General features: G+C 50.8%; 5 protein-coding genes across 5 annotated transcripts; 2 read left to right on the plus strand and 3 right to left on the minus strand.

Annotated features, from left to right (window-relative positions):
* Window positions 1-909: 909 nt before the first annotated feature.
* M431DRAFT_491287 (hypothetical protein) lies at window positions 910-2,009 on the plus strand (the record flags this gene model as incomplete). Its single annotated transcript, XM_024916890.1, has 2 exons — window positions 910-915; window positions 990-2,009. The coding sequence occupies 2 exons, from the start codon at window positions 910-912 to the stop codon at window positions 2,007-2,009; spliced, it is 1,026 nt and encodes a 341-aa protein (XP_024779354.1).
* A 1,822-nt stretch (window positions 2,010-3,831) lies between these two features.
* On the minus strand, window positions 3,832-7,581 carry M431DRAFT_76931 (hypothetical protein; the record flags this gene model as incomplete). Its single annotated transcript, XM_024922513.1, has 2 exons — window positions 3,832-5,205; window positions 5,269-7,581. The coding sequence occupies 2 exons, from the start codon at window positions 7,579-7,581 to the stop codon at window positions 3,832-3,834; spliced, it is 3,687 nt and encodes a 1,228-aa protein (XP_024779355.1).
* A 7,165-nt stretch (window positions 7,582-14,746) lies between these two features.
* M431DRAFT_504642 (hypothetical protein) lies at window positions 14,747-15,849 on the minus strand. The gene is made up of 2 exons (XM_024918501.1): window positions 15,118-15,849; window positions 14,747-15,049 (listed from the first exon to the last, which is right to left on the minus strand). Exons 1-2 carry the CDS (start codon window positions 15,418-15,420, stop codon window positions 14,807-14,809), a joined length of 546 nt encoding a protein of 181 aa, XP_024779356.1. The 5' UTR covers window positions 15,421-15,849; the 3' UTR covers window positions 14,747-14,806.
* Window positions 15,850-16,258: 409 nt separating this feature from the next.
* M431DRAFT_311557 (hypothetical protein) lies at window positions 16,259-18,739 on the minus strand. The gene is made up of 3 exons (XM_024914229.1): window positions 18,044-18,739; window positions 17,147-17,970; window positions 16,259-16,892 (listed from the first exon to the last, which is right to left on the minus strand). The coding sequence occupies exons 1-3, from the start codon at window positions 18,306-18,308 to the stop codon at window positions 16,470-16,472; spliced, it is 1,512 nt and encodes a 503-aa protein (XP_024779357.1). The 5' UTR covers window positions 18,309-18,739; the 3' UTR covers window positions 16,259-16,469.
* Window positions 18,740-19,376: 637 nt separating this feature from the next.
* On the plus strand, window positions 19,377-20,876 carry M431DRAFT_2244 (hypothetical protein; the record flags this gene model as incomplete). Its single annotated transcript, XM_024913587.1, has 3 exons — window positions 19,377-19,412; window positions 19,565-20,783; window positions 20,854-20,876. The coding sequence occupies 3 exons, from the start codon at window positions 19,377-19,379 to the stop codon at window positions 20,874-20,876; spliced, it is 1,278 nt and encodes a 425-aa protein (XP_024779358.1).
* Window positions 20,877-22,003: the final 1,127 nt, after the last annotated feature.

Consider the following 22,003-nt stretch of genomic DNA (forward strand, 5'->3'; position numbering starts at 1 on the left):
GGCTACAGCGCTCAATCCCCCCTATTGCCCCCCAAGATACAGTGAGTACAGTGAACCCACCGTCGGCCTCCGCCTCCACTGCAGCACGCAAGCCCCCACCATCTGGCGACTGATTGATGTCACTGCCAATGTCGGGACGCTGATGCGCGTCACCCCCCGATCCGGCTTCCTGTCCACTAATGAACCGAACCCGACAAACCACACAGTGCCGCCAGATCTCCCTCTCCCTATCTCTCCCTCTCGCTCTCTCTTCATTAGCCCTCCTAGCCTGCCTTTGAATCTGTCGGTCTTCACCAGCCCTGTCTTCCTTGCTCGCGAATCAGCTGCACTTAGCGTCAACAACGGCTGCGCTACTAGATCTCAAGTCGAGCCTTGCCGCAACACCACCAATCCCTGATTCCTCCTCCTTCTCCTTCACCCTCCTCGCCTTGGGTGACCAGACAATCAATACCAAGAACACGATTCCGGCTTTTCTCCTTTCTCCCTACTTATTGCACGGCAGAATCCGACAAGGACGCTGGACTTGATTGTATCGCAGCGCTTCTCCCCCCTGCTTCAACTCGATCGCCGTGCGGATCCGCGACTACGGCCCCAGAGTAGAGACCGATCAACCGACGAGCGTCACCACGACGAGCCCGACCTCGCCTTTGAGTGCTCTTTGCGCGCAACACGAACGCCTGAACAAAGCGATACCGCACGTCATTTGCTACCAATCTTGTCGGCTCTAGAGACATTTTGAGTCTCCGTCTCTAAATCTCGCCTTGATTATTGTCTCATTCACCGTTTATCGCTCGGAGATCCAACTTCGGTGCAATTCACGGTCTTCACCGCACGTTATTTCTCTCCGTCGGCTTTTCCCCGTCATCTATCAATTCATGCAAAGAACCAGAGCAGCATCCAGCAGCCAACATGAAGGTGAGCGGAATACATGACCGGCTGAACTCCGACGTGAGACAATCCCCGGCTGACGAGACATCCCCACTACGCAGTACCTCCCAGTCCAAGAGTTCGAGGCCGTAACCGGCGCTCTCAATTTCAACACGCCCGACTGCAATGTCACAGGCGGGTGCGATCTTTACACAACTAAGTCTACCGGATCCGACAAGAAACTCTACAAGAATATCGACAAAGATCTCAGCTCTCAACATGCTGCGCTGCTCAAGCTGGGCGCCAGCCTGTCACCACCCGATAGAGAGCACATGCTCGCAACATCGCGCAGTATGCAGCTCTTTTCACACTCGAGCGCATTTGGCCCGCTATCAGAGCTTTCTAGTCGTCGGACGTTTGCTTACTTGATTGCGACGCTCAACGCGAGTCACCCTCACTACGACTTTTCCCACGTCCTGCGGCCCGGCGACTTTAAGCGTGAGAGAAACCTGAAGCGTGTCATGGCCAATCTGGACTCTATCCTGCAAAACACACGACCTGGTTTCGATTTAGGCTCCTCATATGATTCTTCCGCTGGAAGCGACGTCAACGCCCAGTGGGGGCCTCAGTGCTGGTCATTGATCAACAAAGAGATGCGCTTGAACGAGTGCACAATCTTCAGCTACCACCCAGAGGTCGACCCCTTTGAGGAAGACGAAAGCGCCATTTGGGCGGTGCACTACTTCTTTTTCAACAGGGCGCTCAAGAGAGTTGCCTATCTCTATGTCCGCGTCGTCCCTGTCATCTCATCACAGAGCCCGACATTGAGACCCGTAAAGGGGGGCGTCCACAAGCGACACACGGCAGTCGAGTCAGACGGCGCAAAGAAGCGCACAAAGTATTGGCTAGGCGACCAGGACGCTGAGCTAGTACCGCCGTACGAGGACGATGAAGAGCCGTTGGACGATGGCCTGTACTGGAACCGCGGCGAGGACGGCGATATTGTGCAGTTTTCGGACGACGACTTTGCTGAAGATGAGCCCGTTGACGAGGACGAAGACGAAGATGACGACTACGACATGACGAGCCCCAGGCGGGAGAGACTTATGAGCGAAGATGTTGCAGGACAGATGGAGATTTAAGGCGACGCCTTGTCAACCACACTGTCTCCAATCCAATCAAACGAAACGTCATGTCTTTTTCAACACGACATGCACTCTGTCATGACAAAAATGACCTCCACGTCCGCCTCTATACTCCAACAATCTGCATGAAAAGACTCAACCTATCTCATATCCACTCCCAGCTTTGCAACTCATGGAAAAGGAGAGCTACATTTGCCGAAACTCTTCTCGAGCTCCTTTCCCCTCTCCACCTCCCGCCTCATTACTCCTGCTTGCTACTTATCTAATTTGGTTTGGATCGACTGAAGGGGGCCTCTCTCACCCCCCGCTATGCTTTTATGCTTTATCATTGCTATGATTATGATTTTGTGTCCTTTAGCGTGGCGCAAGGTTTTGGTTTCTGGTCGGTGAGAGCGACTGGGAACAACGTCGCCCGGAGTTTACCATTTGTCTTTGTTTTTGCTTGGCTTTGTTATTTCTCTTATTCGCCTCATTTACTTATTTTCTTTCATTGTGTTGTGTTATTTTTGGATTAATTGGTGGCTGCCTCCGTGAGAAGGGTGGCTATTTATCATTTATTGCTACGTCGTTTTATTTATCGTCTGAGCCTGGATCTATTGATATCCTCGCGGACATGTTTTGCTTTATTTCTATTTATTTCTTTATTCTTCTATTTCCTTTCTTTCTTGTTTTTATTGTATGGAATCACGTGGTACACGCATATATATAACGCAGTAATGCTCCGATCCGCCTCGCTGGCAAGAGGCTTCGATGGCTATTCTATTTCTGAGATTCGGCCGGCTATGCAATTTAGTTTTTCAAGTATTTAATGCTCACCATATGTTCAAAACGTCTATTTCACACTGTTTGTGCTAGCTACTATGTGTCCCTCGAGTCGTATATCAAACCATTACGGCAACTGCAAGTAAATCAACAAGTTGAGCAGGCTCGAGTCCTCATGGGAGATCTTGGGAAACACACTAGCAAAGGCCAGAAAAAGCGAGACCGCGGAATGAATACGTACATATATATTTAGTAAGGTAATATGAGCACCTAACCAACTCGTAAAACGCCTATTCAGCCAGCACCCGAACTTTATTATATAGATATAGTAGCAGTTTTTAGAAAAAGTGTAGATATAGTAGCAGTTACTAGAGAAATATAGATATAGTAGGGAAATGTAGATATAGCAGCTACTCCTGTTGTAGGCGTACGGTTCAACTCGGGGGTGTTCGAAATCTTCCGGGTCTCGGGTTTTCTGTCCTCCGCTTGACACAACAACACACACATTCAATTTCTTCACCGGATACACAATACAGTCATGTAGCACGAGCTATCCATTCATCTAAATAATGCGGCTAACGAAGAAATGCCTGCAAGGAATAAGAAGCGAGAAAGATAAAAAATATAAAGACTAACGAATCCAGCCTTCGAGTCCGCCCAGCATTTTTCTTTTCCGCAATGTCCCCCCATTTAGTAATTATCAGTCCCTATATCTCGAACTGCTCTTTACGCAGAATTTCTCCAGTCCGTATGATTAATCTCGGGGTATCAGTAATCGTAGATGTAATAAAATGAATAATGTGTGATGTAAAGAGCACGCTGCCATCAAATGCTCTACCCAATCCCCGTCGACTGGACCATTTATCAATACTGTTTTAAGTAGGGATAAATATCGTGGAGTAGGAAATATATCAAATGCAAGAGGAATATCAGATGCAAAATGCAAAATGTAAAAACCCGAGGATAGGCAATGCTATCAAACAGCGTATTTGAAGAAAAAAGGGAGGGAGAAATAAGAATGTAAGCTCATATGATGAAAATACGGTGAAATTGGCTCCTAAACAACGGATGCCTTTCTCCTTCGCCCAAACATTCTGGCGAATCCACTGGGCTCGTCCTGAGGGACTGAGACTTGAGTGGGAACAATCTCCGGCGGTGGTTCTGAATCGCGCAGAAATCTCGCCAGGTCCGCGGTCTGTCCATAGGAGACAGGCTCCCGTGTCTCATATCTCTTCATGGGGGCCCTGTTGATATTGTTCATGCTCACAGGAGGAGGATTGACGTTGGTCGGCCCATACGCATCATAGCCCGCTGGCATCTGGATCGGAGTGTGCTTGCTTCGACCGTTCATCGAACGCGATTCACCACCAAATCCCAAGGCACTGGCTCGACTGCTGGGTGCCCGACCTTCGTTGAAAGTATTGACTTCCTTGGAGCCACTGCGAGTAAACCGGCCAATAAGACCAGGTGTGCTGGTCTTCTTCTTTGGCATCTTCATGGGTGGAGATGGGGGCTCCGGCGGGGGGTCGTAGTTGAGCAGGAATTCCGCGAGGCTCTCTTCCTTCTTAGGAGGAGGCCTGGGGGCGATGTCAAAATCATCATCCTCTTCTTCGTCGCTGAAGTCGATTGCGTATGGGTCGCGAACGCGGCGAGTTTTTCTCACAGGCATAGGCATACCCATGTCGTCGTCGTCTTCTTCACCGAAGAGTTTATTCGCCTTTGGCATGCCCCTGTTCTTGAGAAGCGCGGAGCTGGAGTTGACGGAGGACTGTATCGATGGCATCGAATTATCCGTCACGCTTGTAGATGCCTGGCTATGACGCATGTCGGGAAGAACGGCATCAACGGCTCGGCCGCCCACAGCGCCTGACATCATGTCTACGTCCATCGTGTTGCGGAAAGGTGCCACATGCCGAGGAATGTGATTTTGGCTACCTGGAATGGGTGGCCCTTGTCGTATAAAGTCGATCAAATCCGAGTTATCGTTTCTGCTGCTAGCAGCAGCCTCTCGAGGTTGGTAGCGATTTCGAATGCTGCTGCGACTATTGACAGTAGAAGTAGATTGCTTGGGCTCTGGGATGCTTGCAGTCGGGCTGGCAGGAACGCGAATATTGCGCAGAGCGGCTGGGCCTCTGTCACCCGCTGGGCCTGTAGACTTGATAAAGTCGGCAAAGTCTGCAAGTGACTCGCCAGGTGCGCGAGCATCACGAGCCTGAGCTCCGCCCATTCGGCCAGACATAGCAGCGGTTCCTGCAGGGGCACGAGGAATCGGTCCAGAAAGCTTAGGTTTATGCTCAGGAGCCCGAGGACTGGAGGGCTGTACTCTTGGGATGGATGGCGATGGACTCGAGACAACCGGTGAAGACCGCATTAAATCCTCGCTCTTACGAGTGACCTTGGTAACAACCGGGCTGTCATGAGGTGTTTTGACCTAGAGCGGAGTCAGTCAGCAAACTCTATCAATGCTTACATAAAAAGAGAGGCGGGAACATACGTCAATGTCACGCATATTCTCCGGCGTCAACGTGTATGTGATGGTTTGGTTGCTTTGGATGAGCTCCTCGAAGTTGCGCGCCATGCTTTCGGCGCGGTTTGATGAGTCGTCCGAAGTGGTTCTGACCGCCCTGAATCGGCTGGCAGTACTCGAAGAGGCAGACGAGCCAGACGTGTGGATCTGACGAGGAGGAGCGATGGAATGCAGCGCTGCTTCCTCCCTCTCCTCCGGCACTGGTAGGTCGACTGCGGACAACGGAATCTGCCGATTGGGATGCGCTCCGGCTCTGTGAGGAACATCTGAAAACTGTGCATCGGCAGCGCTTTTGGTGGCTTTCAACGAGAACGATCTTTGGCGAGCGTGCTCGCTTGGGGAAGTAGAGCCAACGTTTGTCTGCAGGCCGTGTGGGAGACGATCCAGTTGCTCTCGAGTCCGAGACGCTGTTACAGGCTTGACAATAGGGTTCACTTGGTCGGTGTCTTCCTCGGATTCGGAGATGGTGGCAGCGTTTGGAATTGGTGGCCTCATCCTCTCGACTGGAGACCTAGCCGCTGATAGAGGCACTCCCGTCCGCGAACTGGTGTCGATTGCCTTGGCTTTTCGCAGCTCGTCGGCGCCTCCCGAGCGTGACAGAGGGCTTGTGCCAGAAACGGTGCTTGCGCGCGGCCGCTCCGTCGATTCCAGAGACGGTGGCCGAGTAGTGGCGGGACTACGGGGCGGGACGTCAATGAGGCGCGCAGAGTGAACACTGGAAGACCGGCTCAGATGGATGGGTCTATCCGAGGCGGATCGAGAAGAAGTGCTAGAGACTGACACTCTGGACGATGTCAGTATCTCGGCCTTTTCATAAACAATCTCGTCGAATTCATCCGATCCACTTTCGTCTGAGTCGCGGTTCTTCTTGAGAGAGCCCTCCTTGTCTTCGGGTGTCGCTTTGTGCTCCTTCGATTCAAGGGCGTCCTGCTCTGCCTCTGCCGATTTCGAGCTTGGTCGTGCCGTTGCATAAAAGACCGACCTTCTAGAAGTTGGCAGTGAGGTAGATCTCCTGTGAAGTCCAAGCAGGGTGGCGTAGTGCCCTGACTCCGTGGCCAGAGAATCGCCTATCAAGGAAGCTGTCCCGGCGAATGACTTGACGCGGCGTGCGTCAACATCGACCTTTTCTTCCTCCTCCTCATCCTCGTCGTCACTGTGGTGGGCCAAACCCGGCACCTCGATTTCAGCAACGTCATTGTCCCCCATAGGTAGCGGAATGTTCATGGGGTGGACTTCCTCTGCAACGGCGTTTTCGTTTTCGGGGCGATCTTGCGCCTCGTCAGAACCATTGTCATTCTCAATAGCAGGGCTCTTCTTATCCTGAACCACAGCGGCTGGACTATCTGCCTTCATGTGGCTAATGGAGAGAGACCGGGCGGTTGCGAATTCGCCTGGCGGTGAGCGCATCCTCTTTTTCCATCCTCGCCATAGGCGACCTAGAGTTCGATCAAGCGCAACTCGTTCCATGTCGACATCCTCCACTACAATTCTTTCAGAAACAGCAGCAGGGCTGCGCGTTCCATCTTTGAGCTCCTTCTCAATCTTGGAGCGTATTCTTTGGCTGGCTGCTTGTCCAGCAACAGTAAGTGTGAGCTCACCCATGTATTCCAAGACTGAAGTCAGGAAGATGGCCACGGCGGGCGAGATGATGTCAGAAGTTTTCTCATTCTCGCCAATCTCGAGGTTTTCTTGCGTCATGTACTTGTCTTCGTCTTCCTCCTCCAAATCTCCCAGAGACGAGTAGACCATACACCTCAACCTGGCCCGCTTCCAAGCCAATTCAACGTCCCAATCCCGCGTATTCGGGCTTTGAGGGTCGGCATACTCTTCTTCTTCAGAGCCTCCAAGATACTCTCTAAGCTCCTCGTCGGCATTGCTTATAGTTTCTTTAGCCAGCTTGGGCTTGAGCACATCGGAGACAGCCGGTCGCAATGCGGAAAGTGAGGTAGATCTGGCAACTTGTAGAAAGTTTAATAGCAGCTGGTCGAGGAAACTGTTGACTAGCTGCAGGGCGGCAGGGGATATCTGAGCGGGTTCTCCAGACGGCTCGATACCGTTTTGGTCGTACCAGGTGGCTTCGTGACCATCGTGATCGTTGGTGACAATTTGGGAAGCTGCAGTCGAAGCAATGAAGGCGGCCTCTGGCGATACAGAGAGCGGAGGTGCGAAGAAAGTATGGCTTGCGATCGAAGGCCTGTCGCTAGAGATACTCTGTGATCGCACTTGGCGCGGCGAACTGACGCTGCTCGTCGGGCGCGACTCGACGGCGGAGCCCGTCATGGCTGAAGCTGGATGTCTATCGAATGTGTCGTAAGGAATAGAATAGGGGGTTCTCTTGATATTTGCCCCCTCCTTTCTTTTCTCTTCCTGTCTATCGCTTTTGACAGAAGTAATGACTTGCGTGATACCAAATCAAGTGGAAAGAAGAAGAGAATCCCGCGACCTCGTGTCGGATTCTGCAGCTCGTCGGCAGTTAATGCGAACAGGCGACAGGCAGAGCAGAGTAGTGCGACTACCTAGCTATTCGTGGAAATGGGGCCGCAAAAAGAAAAAAGGTAATCAATGCTCTAGATAAAGGCCCCCTGGTCGTTAGTTAGTTCATGAATCGGGACACAATCGAACGACTGAAATGGCGACAGGCCCGCAAGCACATGGCTTTCTGGGGACCGGGATGATGAGACACAGGAGGGTAAAATGCTGGCTAAAAGTGAGTCCAGCCTGTGATGGGAAAAGACACGACGTGGAACAGAACAGCCTGGTGCCACAACGGAGCAGGTCAGACTGATGTTGGCACTAGCAATCAGATTCGCGCGATGACACTGAATGCACAGGGCAATGTCTAATGATGGAAAGACATCAAAATGAGGTTGCAGGAAGAAGATCAAATGCAACTGTGACGGGCGATGTCGAGAGGTAAAGCAAAAGAGGGAGGACGTGCATCAAAGGGGGGGAGAAGAAAGAAAGCCGGCACCACTTGGTACGGGTACTTTTCTTAGTGCAGCAAGAGTGCTTGAGCTTGAGGTATAGCTCACGATGAACAGCAATCTACCTGTGTGTTTTTCTTCCATACCTGTTGAATAACATACGTGAGGATGTGCGCTGGCAAGTCAATGCAGACAAAGCACGGCTCGTGACATGCCCGCTGCTGCAGGTGGTTGAAAATGTAAAACAAAGCACTCGTCGTGATACGAAGAGAAGTCGAGATGCAGATATGAATGGGGCTTACGGTACTGCAGCGGACGGGGATTTCTTCCGTCTGTTTTTTCTTTAAATGAAGACTGGACCCCTTTCGCTAGAGTTTAATGCTGCTGCTAGTACCTGGATGGCAGTTGTTAGCTGCACCAGACGTTGAAAGAGCAGCTGGATTAGAGAGAGAAAAAGAATGAGCCGAACAGGGCTCGTCTAAAATAAGCCTTGAAAAGGATCGACATGGCATCAAGTGTTCTCTTGCATGAATGTATAATTGGGATTTCGGATTGCTCACCCAGTCAAAATGCTCCTTGCACGACGAGATTGACGCAGTCTCTTCCATTCAGTCGCAGATCAAACGCTACCTGACTTGTAAGCTGATGTCTAGCGTTTGTCTATCCGTCTGCGCCTCTCCCAGCCCGTGTTCCCTTCTCTCCTCCATCCCACCTCTTGACATTTTCCTTCTTCTTCCTCTAACAACAATTCCCCGCCTCATCGGATCTTTTTTCTTTCTTCATTTGCCCTTTCGGCCCTGACCCTCAACGGCCGACTCGCTCGCCCGTTTCCAATCCCAATCCTGCAAAGTCCCGCCTCCACTCCGCCCCAGGCCATGGCGAGACGGGCCCTGGCTTGCCTGAACTTGGCTGGCCAGGATGCCTGAAGGGGTCTAGCACTGGAGCGCCTAGCGTGTTCTTTGGGGCCCTTAGCCGTGTTCCCACAGCCGCTAGAAGGAGCCTGCCAGCACTCGAACCCGCAAGCTTTCAGGGGTCGCATCAACGGTGCCTCTCAAATTAATATCGGGACGAGATTTGGAGCCTCGATGCTGGGATGCCTCATTTCTTGGGATCCGGAGGCTATCAAAGGCGACAACGTGTTTCTCAGTCCATCTGCTGCCTCGTCTGGTGCAACAACGCTGACGAGTCCCGTCCTTTCGACAGACTGTGCACACTGTGTTGGCTGATCACAGCATATAGACTACATGCTACTGCAGAGCACATACGCACACGCACATACAATCTCGACTATGACTCCCTCACATCGTGCCTCCACACCATCTGCATCCGCATTCCTCCTCGGAGTTTGGATAGGTCAGCCTGGTCGTATCGCCAAGGTGCCCATCGGTTAGTCCAACACTGCCTAAAGCGGCAGTCCTGATATCAACGGGCCAACGCTTACTGGCGCTATCGAGAGCTGTCGTGATGGAATCGAGCTGCGGAGTTCATCCGAACAGAGAGAAAACTTTTCTTTTCCCTGGACGGCACGGCTATCGACAGTTTGCAGCTCAGCTCGCTCGCCATCGATGCACCTGACTCGGACACGGTCTGTCTGCTTTGCTAGTTTCTGAAAGCAGGGCGAAACGACACGAGACAAACTCCGTTGTTTGGCCTGCTAGCCTCACGGACTAGTTGTATATATGCGGCGCGATTGCTCCACGCACCAGGGATCATGGCACGACGACATCTGTGTGTATAGAATTTGATGCTGACAGTTGTCTCAAGGTGATTTCGTTTTGCTACAGTATTCAAAAACGTGCACGTTATTTGCGGTATTGCGGCCCATACGAGCCACCCAAGACCGCTTGTTCCTGAGAAGCATCGCAACATCGGCCCAGACAGTATCCTCTCAGGATGGCGCACACTGGCGCGAATCTCTCCGGAACCCCTTCGCACCGACCCGTTGAGCTCCCAGCTTTGTCTTCGCAGCGCCATTGTGAGCTAATCTCAGCTCCCACCCAGCCACTATGACGAAGTGAATCCCCAGCCAACAGCACTAACAGCCTCACTGCGCTGCCAAAACGAGATCCCTCCGGACGACACTCCTGGATCCTTTTGCAGACAACCCATCCATAATACCACTGAGTACCGAACACCAAACAAATACAAGTCCTTGCGATAAGCCGTAGACTGCTGCTGCCTTTCATACACGTGGGCTATGTGCAAGGCACGGTGCATGGTTTGCTACGGAGCATCCGTCCCTTGATTAATTCCCCCCCTCACCCATGAACGACGAAGCATTGGCCATCCGTCCCCCGCTCACTACAGATGGCCCCCAAGAGCATCCCCCCAAATCCCGAGCCGGCATGGCCGCCAGCCCCGGGCCTTGTGGCGTATCTGGCCTGTCCTGACGCTGGGCCAATCAAGAAACGACTACGAGGCAATGGATAGAAGGCGAAACACGCCGGAGTCGGTTAAAGCCTTGGGGATTTTCCAGGGTTGTTTCGTTTCGAACTTGACGGCGACCTGGCTTTGCGCTAAGAGTCTTTGCTGTCGACATTCCAGCTAGCCTTCTATTCTGATCTGGTGATAACTACTAGTACATACTAGCAGACTTGCTCCGCAGTCCGTGCCAAATACTCTACCGCAGGTGGGAGCAGGGCATTCTCAGCCACTGGCAGAATTAAACTTGGGACTGGCCAGGCCTCATCCATCGCTTATCGTGGCAGCTTAGCCTGCCCCTGTAGCAGCAATATAGCCCTGCATTCAGCGGAGCATTCGTACATGTAGGTCTTGTGCATGTCTCGGAGCATACGAATTCCTCCTCAGACAAAAGACGCTGAGGCGTTTTGTATACAGGAGGAGCCAGCTTCTGCCCAGTGCTCGATACTGCCTATAGTAGAAAGTGCAGCAGCAGTGGTATAATACGTAGTAGTATCGAGCGTTGCACTATGAGTTTCCACCTGCCTGAAGAGTTGATGCTGACTGCATTGATCACCTTTGCTAACGCATACAAGCACCGCGAGATACACTCTCTGCAACCGTATCAGGGCTCTGCTCTGTCCACCAATAGGACAATCTTTTTAACATAAACTGCCCTGTTAGATGCTCGACAAGGCATTATTCCGGGGCTGCCGTGCTTGTGCGACTACGAAGTGTATGGGCAAGTTAGCCAACCAGCAAGGACAGCGGCAGTTGAACAAGATGCCCCGGCATTTCCAAGGAAACAAAGTAGATGTAACAGACGGATGTCTGCATGCGAATAGACATGAATGAAGTAACCCAATAGTACTCACCGCTCAACGGTTTACTTGGAGAGATATTTCCATCGATACTGCTCTCGGAACATTTAGCTGAGTACAATTCCAGAGCATCACCTAGTCAGTCAGCTTTGTTCATTTCATGAAAGGATGACATCTTCATCCTCCGTACCCCCCCAAAAAAGAAGTTAGGAGATCGACAGAGCCATGGCTCCGCATCGGCATCCTTTTGTAGCATCAGCGTCCTTCACGCAGCAACAAGGTGAGGTGCGTGGCACAAAAAAGTCGCTTCCCGTCGAAAAACCCACGCAAACTTGGATGTCAGCTCGGCGAAGCCCGACGTCCGCACTTTGCTGGAGACGAAAGGCTCTATTGTGCGACTCGATGGCATATCCCGATCCCTGCTTGAAAATGCTGCTCCGAGAGGATTGCTTGCTACAGATAGGTAGTAACTCGTATTGGTATGTAGTTGTAAGCTGTGTTATGCACATAGGGTCTACCTAAAGGTTTGCCAACGCTGCAATCGGTGTTTGTGGCTTCAGTCACCGGCGTTTGTCCAGGCAGGATGACAATGTATGTTTGCATCATTGAGTCTACAGAAAATACAGTCTTGTATCTCTGTGTGCTACTCTTTGAATGGTTTAAAACATACAGGAATTAAGAGGATGGTTACTTGCTACCTTGTTTAGCCGGAGCAGGAGTCTCGTGGTGGCAACTATTTGCTTTCCTCTTGATGCACATTACGACAATTCCCATGTAACTAAGAATAGATTTAAACAAATTGTAATTTAGGTTTATCTAATAGTACTGTTGGAAGCGCATTGAAATGGTAACTTAGCAGCTCATTTTGATTTGCTGCCACGGGTGTGTAGGTCGAATATCTCTTCGCCGCGTGACAGAGGCGTAACAAGATCAATTACGACATACAACAGCTGCAATGTAGGCATTTAGAGTAAAAAGTGTAATAGATATCATAGTCACCGAGGTAAGAAATGCGCAACAAAATTTTCGACGATATAATAAACAGGGAGTCACTTATCTCAATTCCGTGCAGATGAACAAAGCAGGAAATCGTGTTGGCATGCTTCAACACCATGACGACCAACTGACACATCCCAAACACCTTCGCCGCACCGTAATCCTCGGCTCAGTATAAGAAGAGTAATATCAGAGAAGAGTCATGATTCCCAACGGACTAAGTCGAAAGAGAGGGCTAAATAGAAATATATTGTTCTTCTCATGCACGAACTCGACCCGTTTTCCCAGGTAATCTACAAGTCAGAGAACCTCAGTTCACAACACATTCCATCATTTCTAAATCTCAAGGAACAAAAAGGGTCGATTCACTCGAAAATTTGCTGTCTAGCCTTCAAATTGCAGTAGCTCATCCCGCTCCTCGTTGTGAACCTCTTCGTCATCAATCTCAGCCTCTCCATACCGAGAAATGAGGCCTCCTCGAGATGCTCTATTTTATAGGGAGCAGCAGGTATTAAATACCCAGTTCTTCAAGTATCTTCTACTATTGCCATTCTCTGCTACTATACCTGGGCGTTAGTGAGGTTGCGAAATTACCTTTGGGGGTTGCTTACCCGTGGTGTGCGATTCTTACTGCTGGTTTTGCTTTTTCTTGGCCGTCTACGCTCGTGATTCTCGCCTGGCTCCATTATCTGGTAGGTGGGAGTGTGTGCGAATGTCCTGGTAGATTGTGAAGAGATGTGAGAAGAGAAAGACATGATGATTTTGCCGAACTGGGAAATACCATTTTGGGCAGAGCAGCTTGGTGTTGGTGGAGGAGGAAGGTGCAACTTTCAAATTCATCTGGCAGCGTTCACATGCTCGCCAGTGCCGTCACTGCTGGTAGCTACATTTCTCTAGTATCTGCTACTATAGCTACGTTTTTCTAGTATTCGCTATTACTCACGACAAGTAGATACTAGATACCGTGGAAAAATAGGGGTGCTAGATAGGCCTTCCCATCTCATAGTAGATGTAGACATTTCGAGGAGAATGTAAAGACAAAAACGGAGCTAAGCCGCACTTTTCGCTTATCACGGAGGAGCGGCTGCCCATCGATAAAACTATGGCAAAACATCACCTTTTAACACCATGGCAACCTTTTATCTGACGTCCTTCTCCCAAGATCAGAATTTCGTGGTCGGGTTGTACAGCAAGAGCTCACTAATGTCCATATCACCGTTAGTGGCTATCATACTTACTTGGTAGTACGTTGGACAAACAACTCGAAGAGAAGAACACAAACCGCAAACAAAGAAGCCAAAACAGGCACTCTCGAAACTCTAACTCTCGGCGTGTTATCTGACAGAGTCGGCTGTGTATCAATTCTCGCCACAGAATACGCCCTGTTCATCTGCTAGAAATGGCATCAGATACCTCTGAGAGCCATCCGGGACTCGGGCGCCATCATGCTCCTGGGCAGCCAACGAGGAGTCAGAGGCCATCACCTTCACTGGCATCTTTGGGGCGATACACAGGTCTTAGCCATGACGAATTCCCAAAATCTCGCTCATAAATTGTCCCCGTTTCTACTAATGCTGTTTCTAGAGCAACTTGTTTCCAATGGATCGTCAGTACCATTTTCTCAACCCAACTCTTCGCCCCCTAATCACAATCTACCCCCTCCAAACCTCCATCTAGAAACCCCCTCCTCATCAAATTCAGCCTCGTTGCCGTCAGGGGTATCATTCCCGTCTTGCTGATGCCCGAAACACTCTCCAACGGCATCTCATTCAGGCCAAATGGGTGAAGATACTCCTATAAGCAGTAGGACCAACGACCGTAAATCTGCCTTCACTTCCACAAAATCCACGCCCACGGTCCTCTTCCGCTGTCCCACAATGTAGCTCTCCCAAAGCGCAATTCTCGTCATGACCGCCGTCATATCACATTTCAGAATCATCGGGGTGGAATTCAAGCGAGTATATGTACCGGCCATACCCACACGCCACATGAATACCATATATTCCATATAATCGACGACACTTTGGCCAGAGCAATACGCATACAATAACTCTTTTTTATTACACCTATTCCTTCTCGGCTTTTCTATTTCTTGATAGCACTTCATTGGCACGCGACAGATGAGAATTAGCTTCCATAGAGCAAATTGCACACAGCTCTGCCAAATATAGTGACACAATAACAGCAACACAATAGATAGATTCAGGAGTAAACAGCGGATTAAGGAAATTGAGTCAATTTAGTAATCAATCGATCAAAGCTAAAGACTATTCATAGGAATTCCGTCAAATCATAACACGGTTAGGGTATCTTTCCACGCCTTCAACGTCACTTTCCTCCCCATAACCATCAGCTCTGCCAGCCTTAGTAGTTGGCCTCACCTTGCTTCTGGATGTCGTGCTCGGCACCACGCTGTTGTGTCTTGCCCTTATCGTGCAACTCCTCGTAGTGTGCCTGGCCTGAAGTGTCTCCGGTGAGACCAGCGACGGTACTGCCGACAGTTCCCTGGACACGATCGCCCATTCCGTGGCCATAGTCGTGCAGCTGGCCCTTGGCTTCCTGCTGCTGGCCCTCGAGGTTCTGTTGACGGCCTGACGACTTCAGAGACTGTGATGCCAAACATGTTAGCTTAAGAAGGGTATCACGAAAGGGTTGTCGTTGTGAGGGAAGCATACCTCATTGCCGATAAGACCACCAAGTGACTCCTTAGCAGCACCAACGGTCTGGTTCCATGAACCCTCGGTCCGGTTGGGGTCATCCTTGGCGAAGGCACCTGTGCTGGAGATGGTGCCGCCGGGGAGCTTGACTGCTGCCTGTGAAGCGTCGTACTCAGTTTGAGCCTTGTCCTGACGAAGCTCGCCCTTGGCCTGATCGCCCGAGTTGCCCGTCAAGCTGCCCACGGCATTCTGGACGGCACCAGTGGCGGAGTCGATGTAGGACTGGAGAGTAGAGGGCTTGTTGTTGGAGTTGTCAGACATGATTGCGGTTGTTGTGTGAAGGACTGTAGTGTAGAAGTGTGTGTGTGTATAGTAGGCTGTTGAGATTGAAGATTGTAAGACTTTGTTTGTTGTGATTGTGGTGAGTGAAGAAGTATATGCAAGAAGGAAAGCCAAGACAGCCTGGCCCTTAAATAACAATCACCCGCCCGCAAATCATCCCATCAAGGGAAACCACAATTATGATTGCGATGACGATGCATGCAACGGCCATCCACGATCCACGCGTGGCAGCTTCCAACTGTTCCAAAATCCACAATTGATGTCATCAAAAGCCAGTTGCGTTTGATCCTGTGAAAGCTTCTGGGTAGGTGCTCCAAGCTGTGGCGCAGCTGACGTCATGGATTCATCATTGACTGCCACCAACTGAGACTCGCCATTTGGAAACTGGAAACTGGACCCTCAACAAAGAGAACTGGATAGAGGGGCAGATGCATGTGATAGATAGATAGATGCCTTAATAAAAGCCAAGTTGTCTTTGAGTGGCAATCGCGATACGGCTTTGATAGGACAAGATACCTGTACCCAGATCGTGCTGAGGATATTGTCGGGATAATGCCGGCGCTGCAGTTTGGCTGACGCGCTGCCACATTGGCTGCAGTGAATAGAGCCCCATTGCCAGTTTGGGATACATGACTGGCATCGGTTGGATGGCTGCTGTAAGAGGCAGGAGGGCAATCATATGCTGGCAGATGTGGCCACTACCAATAGAAGCATCTCAAAAGTCTCTACCAAGCACCAGTTAATGGCATCTCGTTGTGTCTACGAAGCGTATTATTCAAAAATCAAGCAGTAGAACCAATAGCATTCACGATAGGCGAAGCAATTCAGTCTGTTCATTTGGGGAATTGTCATTATTTCGTACTCGTAAATCAGGTATCTTATACTACAATATGCTATTACAGCGGCTTGGCTGGCGCAAACCCGGCGCCTTTTGGCCAAACCCCTTGGGTTCTGCTTATACCCAGAACCAGTTGATAACTTCCCAAACCCAAAACACCAGCTTGTGTCATGCTCAATCTTGGGACACTTTAGTGCTGGCTCCACTGGATCGTGTTCAGGTCGATGCCCTCTTGCACAAGCTCCCACAGTGGGCTGAGCTCACGCAGGAACGTGACACGCTCCCTAACCGCCTTCAGCACGTAGTCAATCTCTTCCTCCGTGGTAAAACGGCCAATGCCGAACCGGATGCTGCTGTGCGCATTCTCGTCGCTGTTTCCAAGCGCACGAAGCACGTAGCTAGGCTCAAGCGAGGCCGAAGTACATGCGCTACCCGAAGACAGCGCAATGTCCTTCAAGGCCATCAATAGGGATTCACCCTCGACATATGCAAATGAAACGTTGACGCAGCCGGGGTAGAAGGATTTCGAATCGCCATTCTGGTTGGTGTGCTCCATGGCAAGCAGCCCACCCAAGAGTCGATCTGATAGGAACTTAATCCTCTTGGAGTCGTACTGTACAGCGATGCTCGGTTAGCTATGCCGTAATAGGACACGCAAATGATATGAAACCAAGACAACGTGGAAAAGAGAAACCGCAAGAATCAGACAGGTTGCTACACTCAACACGAAGGGCCTTGTCACGGGCCATTCAGAAAGCCATGCATGTATAAGCTAATCATCACATGGATGCGGAAAGGGATTTGATGAGGTGGTTGTAAAGAAGGGAGAAACAATAAAGAACAAGAGGGGGAAAGGTGCTGACATACCTCCATCTCTTCCTTGGCAACGCGGCATGCCTCACCGAAGCCAACAACCAAGGGTGGTGCCAAGGTACCGCTTCGTAGGCCTCGCTCTTGTCCACCACCAGTGATGAGGGGGTCGAGCCGGACCCTCGGGCGTCTGCGGACATAGCATGCGCCAATGCCCTTGGGGCCGTAAATCTTATGTGATGAAATGGACATGAGGTCAATGTTCATGGCATTGACATCAATGGGGATCTTGCCGACAGCCTGTGCAGCGTCGGTGTGGAAGAAGATCTTCTTCTCACGGCAGAGCTTGCCAATCTGCTCGATCGGCTGGATGACTCCGATCTCGTTGTTCACAGTCATGATACTGACCAAGGCCGTCTCAGGCCGGATGGCAGCCTCAAGATCCTCCATCTTGATCAGGCCGTTGCTCTGGACAGGCAGATAGGTAACCTCGAACCCTTCATCCTGCAGATGTCTGCAGCTGTCCAGCACACACTTGTGCTCGGTCTGAGTGGTGATGATGTGCTTCTTCTTGCCAGATCGGCCGAAGAATCGCGCAACACCCTTGATGCTCATGTTGTTACTCTCCGTAGCGCCGCTGGTGAAGATAATCTCCTTGGGGTCTGCGCCAATCAGATTTGCCACATGCTCTCGGGCCTCCTCCACGGCCTTTTCACTCTCCCAGCCGTAAGCGTGCGTTCTTGAGTGGGGGTTGCCGAACTCGCCGACGTAAAACGGCAGCATGGCATCAAGGACACGGGGGTCAACAGGCGTGGTGGCCTGCATGTCGAGGTAGATGGGTCGCTGGCCCTCCTCCATGACGGCTGCGGTCTTGAGAACCTCTGCAATTGCGCATTAGCCTCTGTGGTGTTCATTCTTGCATTTCGCAACGAGAGGTGACCGAGGACGACATACCGGCCATCGGGCTGACCTTCATGTTAGGCGAGGTCATATTCACCGACTGAGGAATGTCTGCAAAGTCCTTCTTGTCCAGCTTGATGGCTGTTTCGACCCGCGCATTGTCTCTCTTGGACTCGGTCACATAGCCTCGCCTCCCGCTCCTCCTCGTAGCCGCCACCAGGGCAGCTCTGTGAATTCCTCGCAACGGCGCCGTAGCGACGGCCGTGCTGGAGCCAAGGCGGCTCGCCGACCTGAGCGCTGACGATGCAATACTAGCCATGGCTGTTGTGCGGATGGATAGTTTACATGGGGACAGAAACTTCCAGCCAGGTGAGAAGGTTGGAGTTGTTGTTGAGGAGAGGTAGTTTTTTTTTAAACCAACGTGAATTTTGTACTTGGGGTATTTGTCAATGGGGTCCGGCTCGGTACCTAGCTCGGTGATACGTGCGGGTAATTGGCTGAAAATGCGTGGAATATTCGGCTGAATCCCGGAAAGCCAGCTCTCCGGCGCATTCAATCGTTCTTTTGGACGTGAAAGGCCGAGATAGGCCGGTGTCTTTAGCGTGCGGCATAGCAGCAGTAGGTAGTGGCGGCCTTTGTGTGATTCAGCAGTAAAATGACCCCGTTGGCGGCAAAAAAGGTCTCGGATATCGAGGCCAACGACGTCATGTCACAAGCTGGTGCTCAGTTCAGCACCTTAATAAACCGTGTGCAGGCTTCCTTTTGCACTGAAATCACTGTAAATTTTGAATGTGTGTATTATCAGTAGGTTCTGTTGATTATATTGATGCATCCATATTATGCCCATCAGACCCGTCCTGTGAGAGGTGATAAGAAGCTGGGGTGCTGCATTTGATTCCATTAGCGCTAGGGCATCTGCTGCATGTCAGTCCGAGATGTCAAGGTGCAACAAGTAAACTGCCACTGCTAAGCTGACCTGGCCTGGGTACAGATACACAGCAATATGGTAAGCAGCCCCATCTTGGGGAAATCAAATTCAGTCGATAGCCGTCATCATCATATTACGGAGCATGGAGCATTTGCTGCCACTAGGTAGGTAAGTATAATAGCTTGGCTTCTGCCCCAGGCAAATTCCGGCGGCTTCCACAGCGCTGCGGAGGCCCGGAGTTGGACTATGCGCCACATTGGACGCTACAAGCTCGCACAGCCACTTAAAGTTCGTCACCAGTCCTAGAGGTAGGATTTAACCTCCAACCCAGCTGGCGAGGGCTTCTGTCCGTCTCCCGGATCGCCGGTGCTTTGCGCGCGCAACTTGCTCTCTATCACCACCAGAATTTCCGCTTCCTTTGCTGCTCCCGTACACAGTTTCGACCACGAGCGCGTCGCCATGAGTTTCAAAGGCTTCCAGAAGAGCCTTGTTAGGGTAAATGCTCTCTCTCTTTGATTCCCCTTGCCCCTCACCCAAAGCGGCAGCAACACAAAGCCGCCCCTCCGAACGTTCGAGAAGGAAAATAAGAGACGTCATGATCGAGACTGCGATGTACCCCAAACAGCTAACCCGTGATCGCACTCTAGGCGCCGCAACAATTCAAGTCAAAATTCAACATTGGCGAGCACACCAAAGACGCCGTATACATCGACGCCGAGCGACGCTTCCAGGAGCTGGAAAAGGAGACAAAGAAGCTCCACGATGAGTCCAAGAAATACTTCGAGGCCATCAATGGCATGCTCAACCACCAGATTGAATTTAGTAAAGCAATGACAGAGGTCTACAAGCCCATCTCTGGTCGCGTGTCCGACCCCGACTCCATAAAGCCTGAAGGGAACCCTGAGGGTATTGCTGCCTGTGAGGAATATGAGGCTGTTGTGCAAGAGCTACAGGAGACGCTGGCTCCAGAGCTAGAGACTATAGAGTCCAGAGTTATCCGGCCGGCCAACGAGCTGCTGGATGTGATCAAGGTCATCCGAAAAACTGCTGTGAAGCGAGACCACAAGCAGCTCGACTACGATCGGCATCGCACCACTCTCAAGAAGCTGCAAGATAAGAAGGATCGCTCGGCCAAGGACGAAAAGGCCATGTGGAAGGCTGAAGGCGACTGTGAGCAAGCAACGCAGGATTTTGAATACTACAACAATCTCTTGAAAGACGAGCTGCCCAAGCTCTTCCAGCTGGAGCAGGAGTTCATCAAGCCGCTCTTCCAGTCCTTCTACTACATGCAGCTCAACATTTTCTACACATTACACGAGCGGATGCAGCGGTGTGATATTGGATACTTTGATCTGACTAGGGACATTGAAGAGGCCTTCAACGAGAAACGAGGTGATATCCAAGAGCAAGCTGAAGCGCTCAGTATCGTACGGTTCAAGACTACTGGACAGCGGCGGCCGCCTCCCAAGGTCGGTGGTCGCCCGACGATCGAGGCAGCTAAGCCTCAGGGATTGCTCACCGCAGGTTCTGCAACACCAGAGAAGATGAGCCCCAAATTTGGTGGCTTCCCAGCAGAAGACGCAGGCGAAACCACTGCGCCGCCGCCATATAGCCCTTCTACGAAGCCCGGCCTTTCAACGCTTGTTGCCGGCAAGGCGAAGCCTCCGCCGCCACCCAAGCCCAAGCCGACCCGTCTGAGCGGCGCGCCGCCGCCTGAGACAGTCACGGCCCTGTACGATTTCGCGGCACAGGCAGAGGGCGACCTGAGCTTTCGAGCGGGTGATGTCATTGAGATTATACAAAGAACACAGAACGAGAATGAATGGTGGCAAGGCAAGGTGAACGGAAAGCAAGGACAGTTTCCAGGTATGCTTTGTTTTCTTTGCCACTGCTGCAATGCCCTATTTGCGCATTTGGATGCTAACCCGTACTGTAGGAAACTATGTGAAATTGAACTAGAGGCTATAAAGCCTGTGGAGAGTAGCAACAAAGAGGGAGATGGCAGCGTGTTCCATCACGTAAAGCGTGGATGCGAAGAGAAACTGGGAGAAGGGGAGAGAGACGGGGGAAGTAGAAGGAGTTTGACCCATGGTTTTTCTTTTTCTTTTTTTTGTTTCCTCAACTTTATTAGAGCATGCCAGGGAATCAACAGGTTAGCCTATATATGTGTATAGTGTACTTTGATAATCAGGATTAAAGCGGAAGACAAGGCGTCGAGTCCCAGCCATGACGACGTATCTCTATGTGACCAATTCTGTGAGATTATATTCAAATATGCCGTCTGGTATTGGTCAGTAATTCGCATGGTATTAACAGTGGATCACTCAATATGGGGCGACAATACGTGTTGAGGTTACACAAAGCCGTCGTTGTGTATCATTCGTCAGATGCACGCGCGGCAGAGCGCTTCCAATGGCACGTTGACAATTGTACAAAGGGAGAGAGACTGACTGTGTTCAGCTGAAGACTAGCATAGATGACGAGACAAGTTTACGATTGTAGCAGGAGATAATATTATAGTAGATACATAATAATATATAGGTAGCAAGTGGTAGGCCGCCTTGGCGCGTACAAATAAGTATATAAGAAACTCAGCCGCGTTTTGGGCAATGTGAGGCATTCTTGCATATAATATATGTAGGGTTTCCCATCCGACGGCTCTTAGATTCCACCCATTTGAGCCGCGAGAAGCCGCTGTTTAGTAGTCTGACATATGAAAAATCAACAAAGCGACTGGTCATGTCGTATATGTGATGGTGAGATGGCGATGAATTGGTTGCGTGTGATGTATCTGTAATTGTGCCCGACATCATTCGCTTAAGATGCAACTCAAGCCACGTTTGTCCTAGTATTGCGCAAGGTAAATTGGCATCCTAGGCAGAAAGGTCTTAACAAGCCCAAAAAGAGTTGGAGAGTGATATATTCCATATTGATCCTCTCGTCATAGCAATTAAGCCGTGCATTGCATAACTGTAAAGTGCAGCGCCCGCCCAGTCGGATTCAGCCTCGGTAAGGCATACATCTCGCCCGTGAAACGTAATGACGGGAGATAGACATACACCCAAGCAGAGAAAAAAGGGTGCTTG

This window comes from Trichoderma harzianum (assembly GCF_003025095.1).
Source record: "Trichoderma harzianum CBS 226.95 unplaced genomic scaffold M431scaffold_2, whole genome shotgun sequence".
Taxonomy (NCBI): Eukaryota; Fungi; Ascomycota; class Sordariomycetes; order Hypocreales; family Hypocreaceae; genus Trichoderma; species Trichoderma harzianum.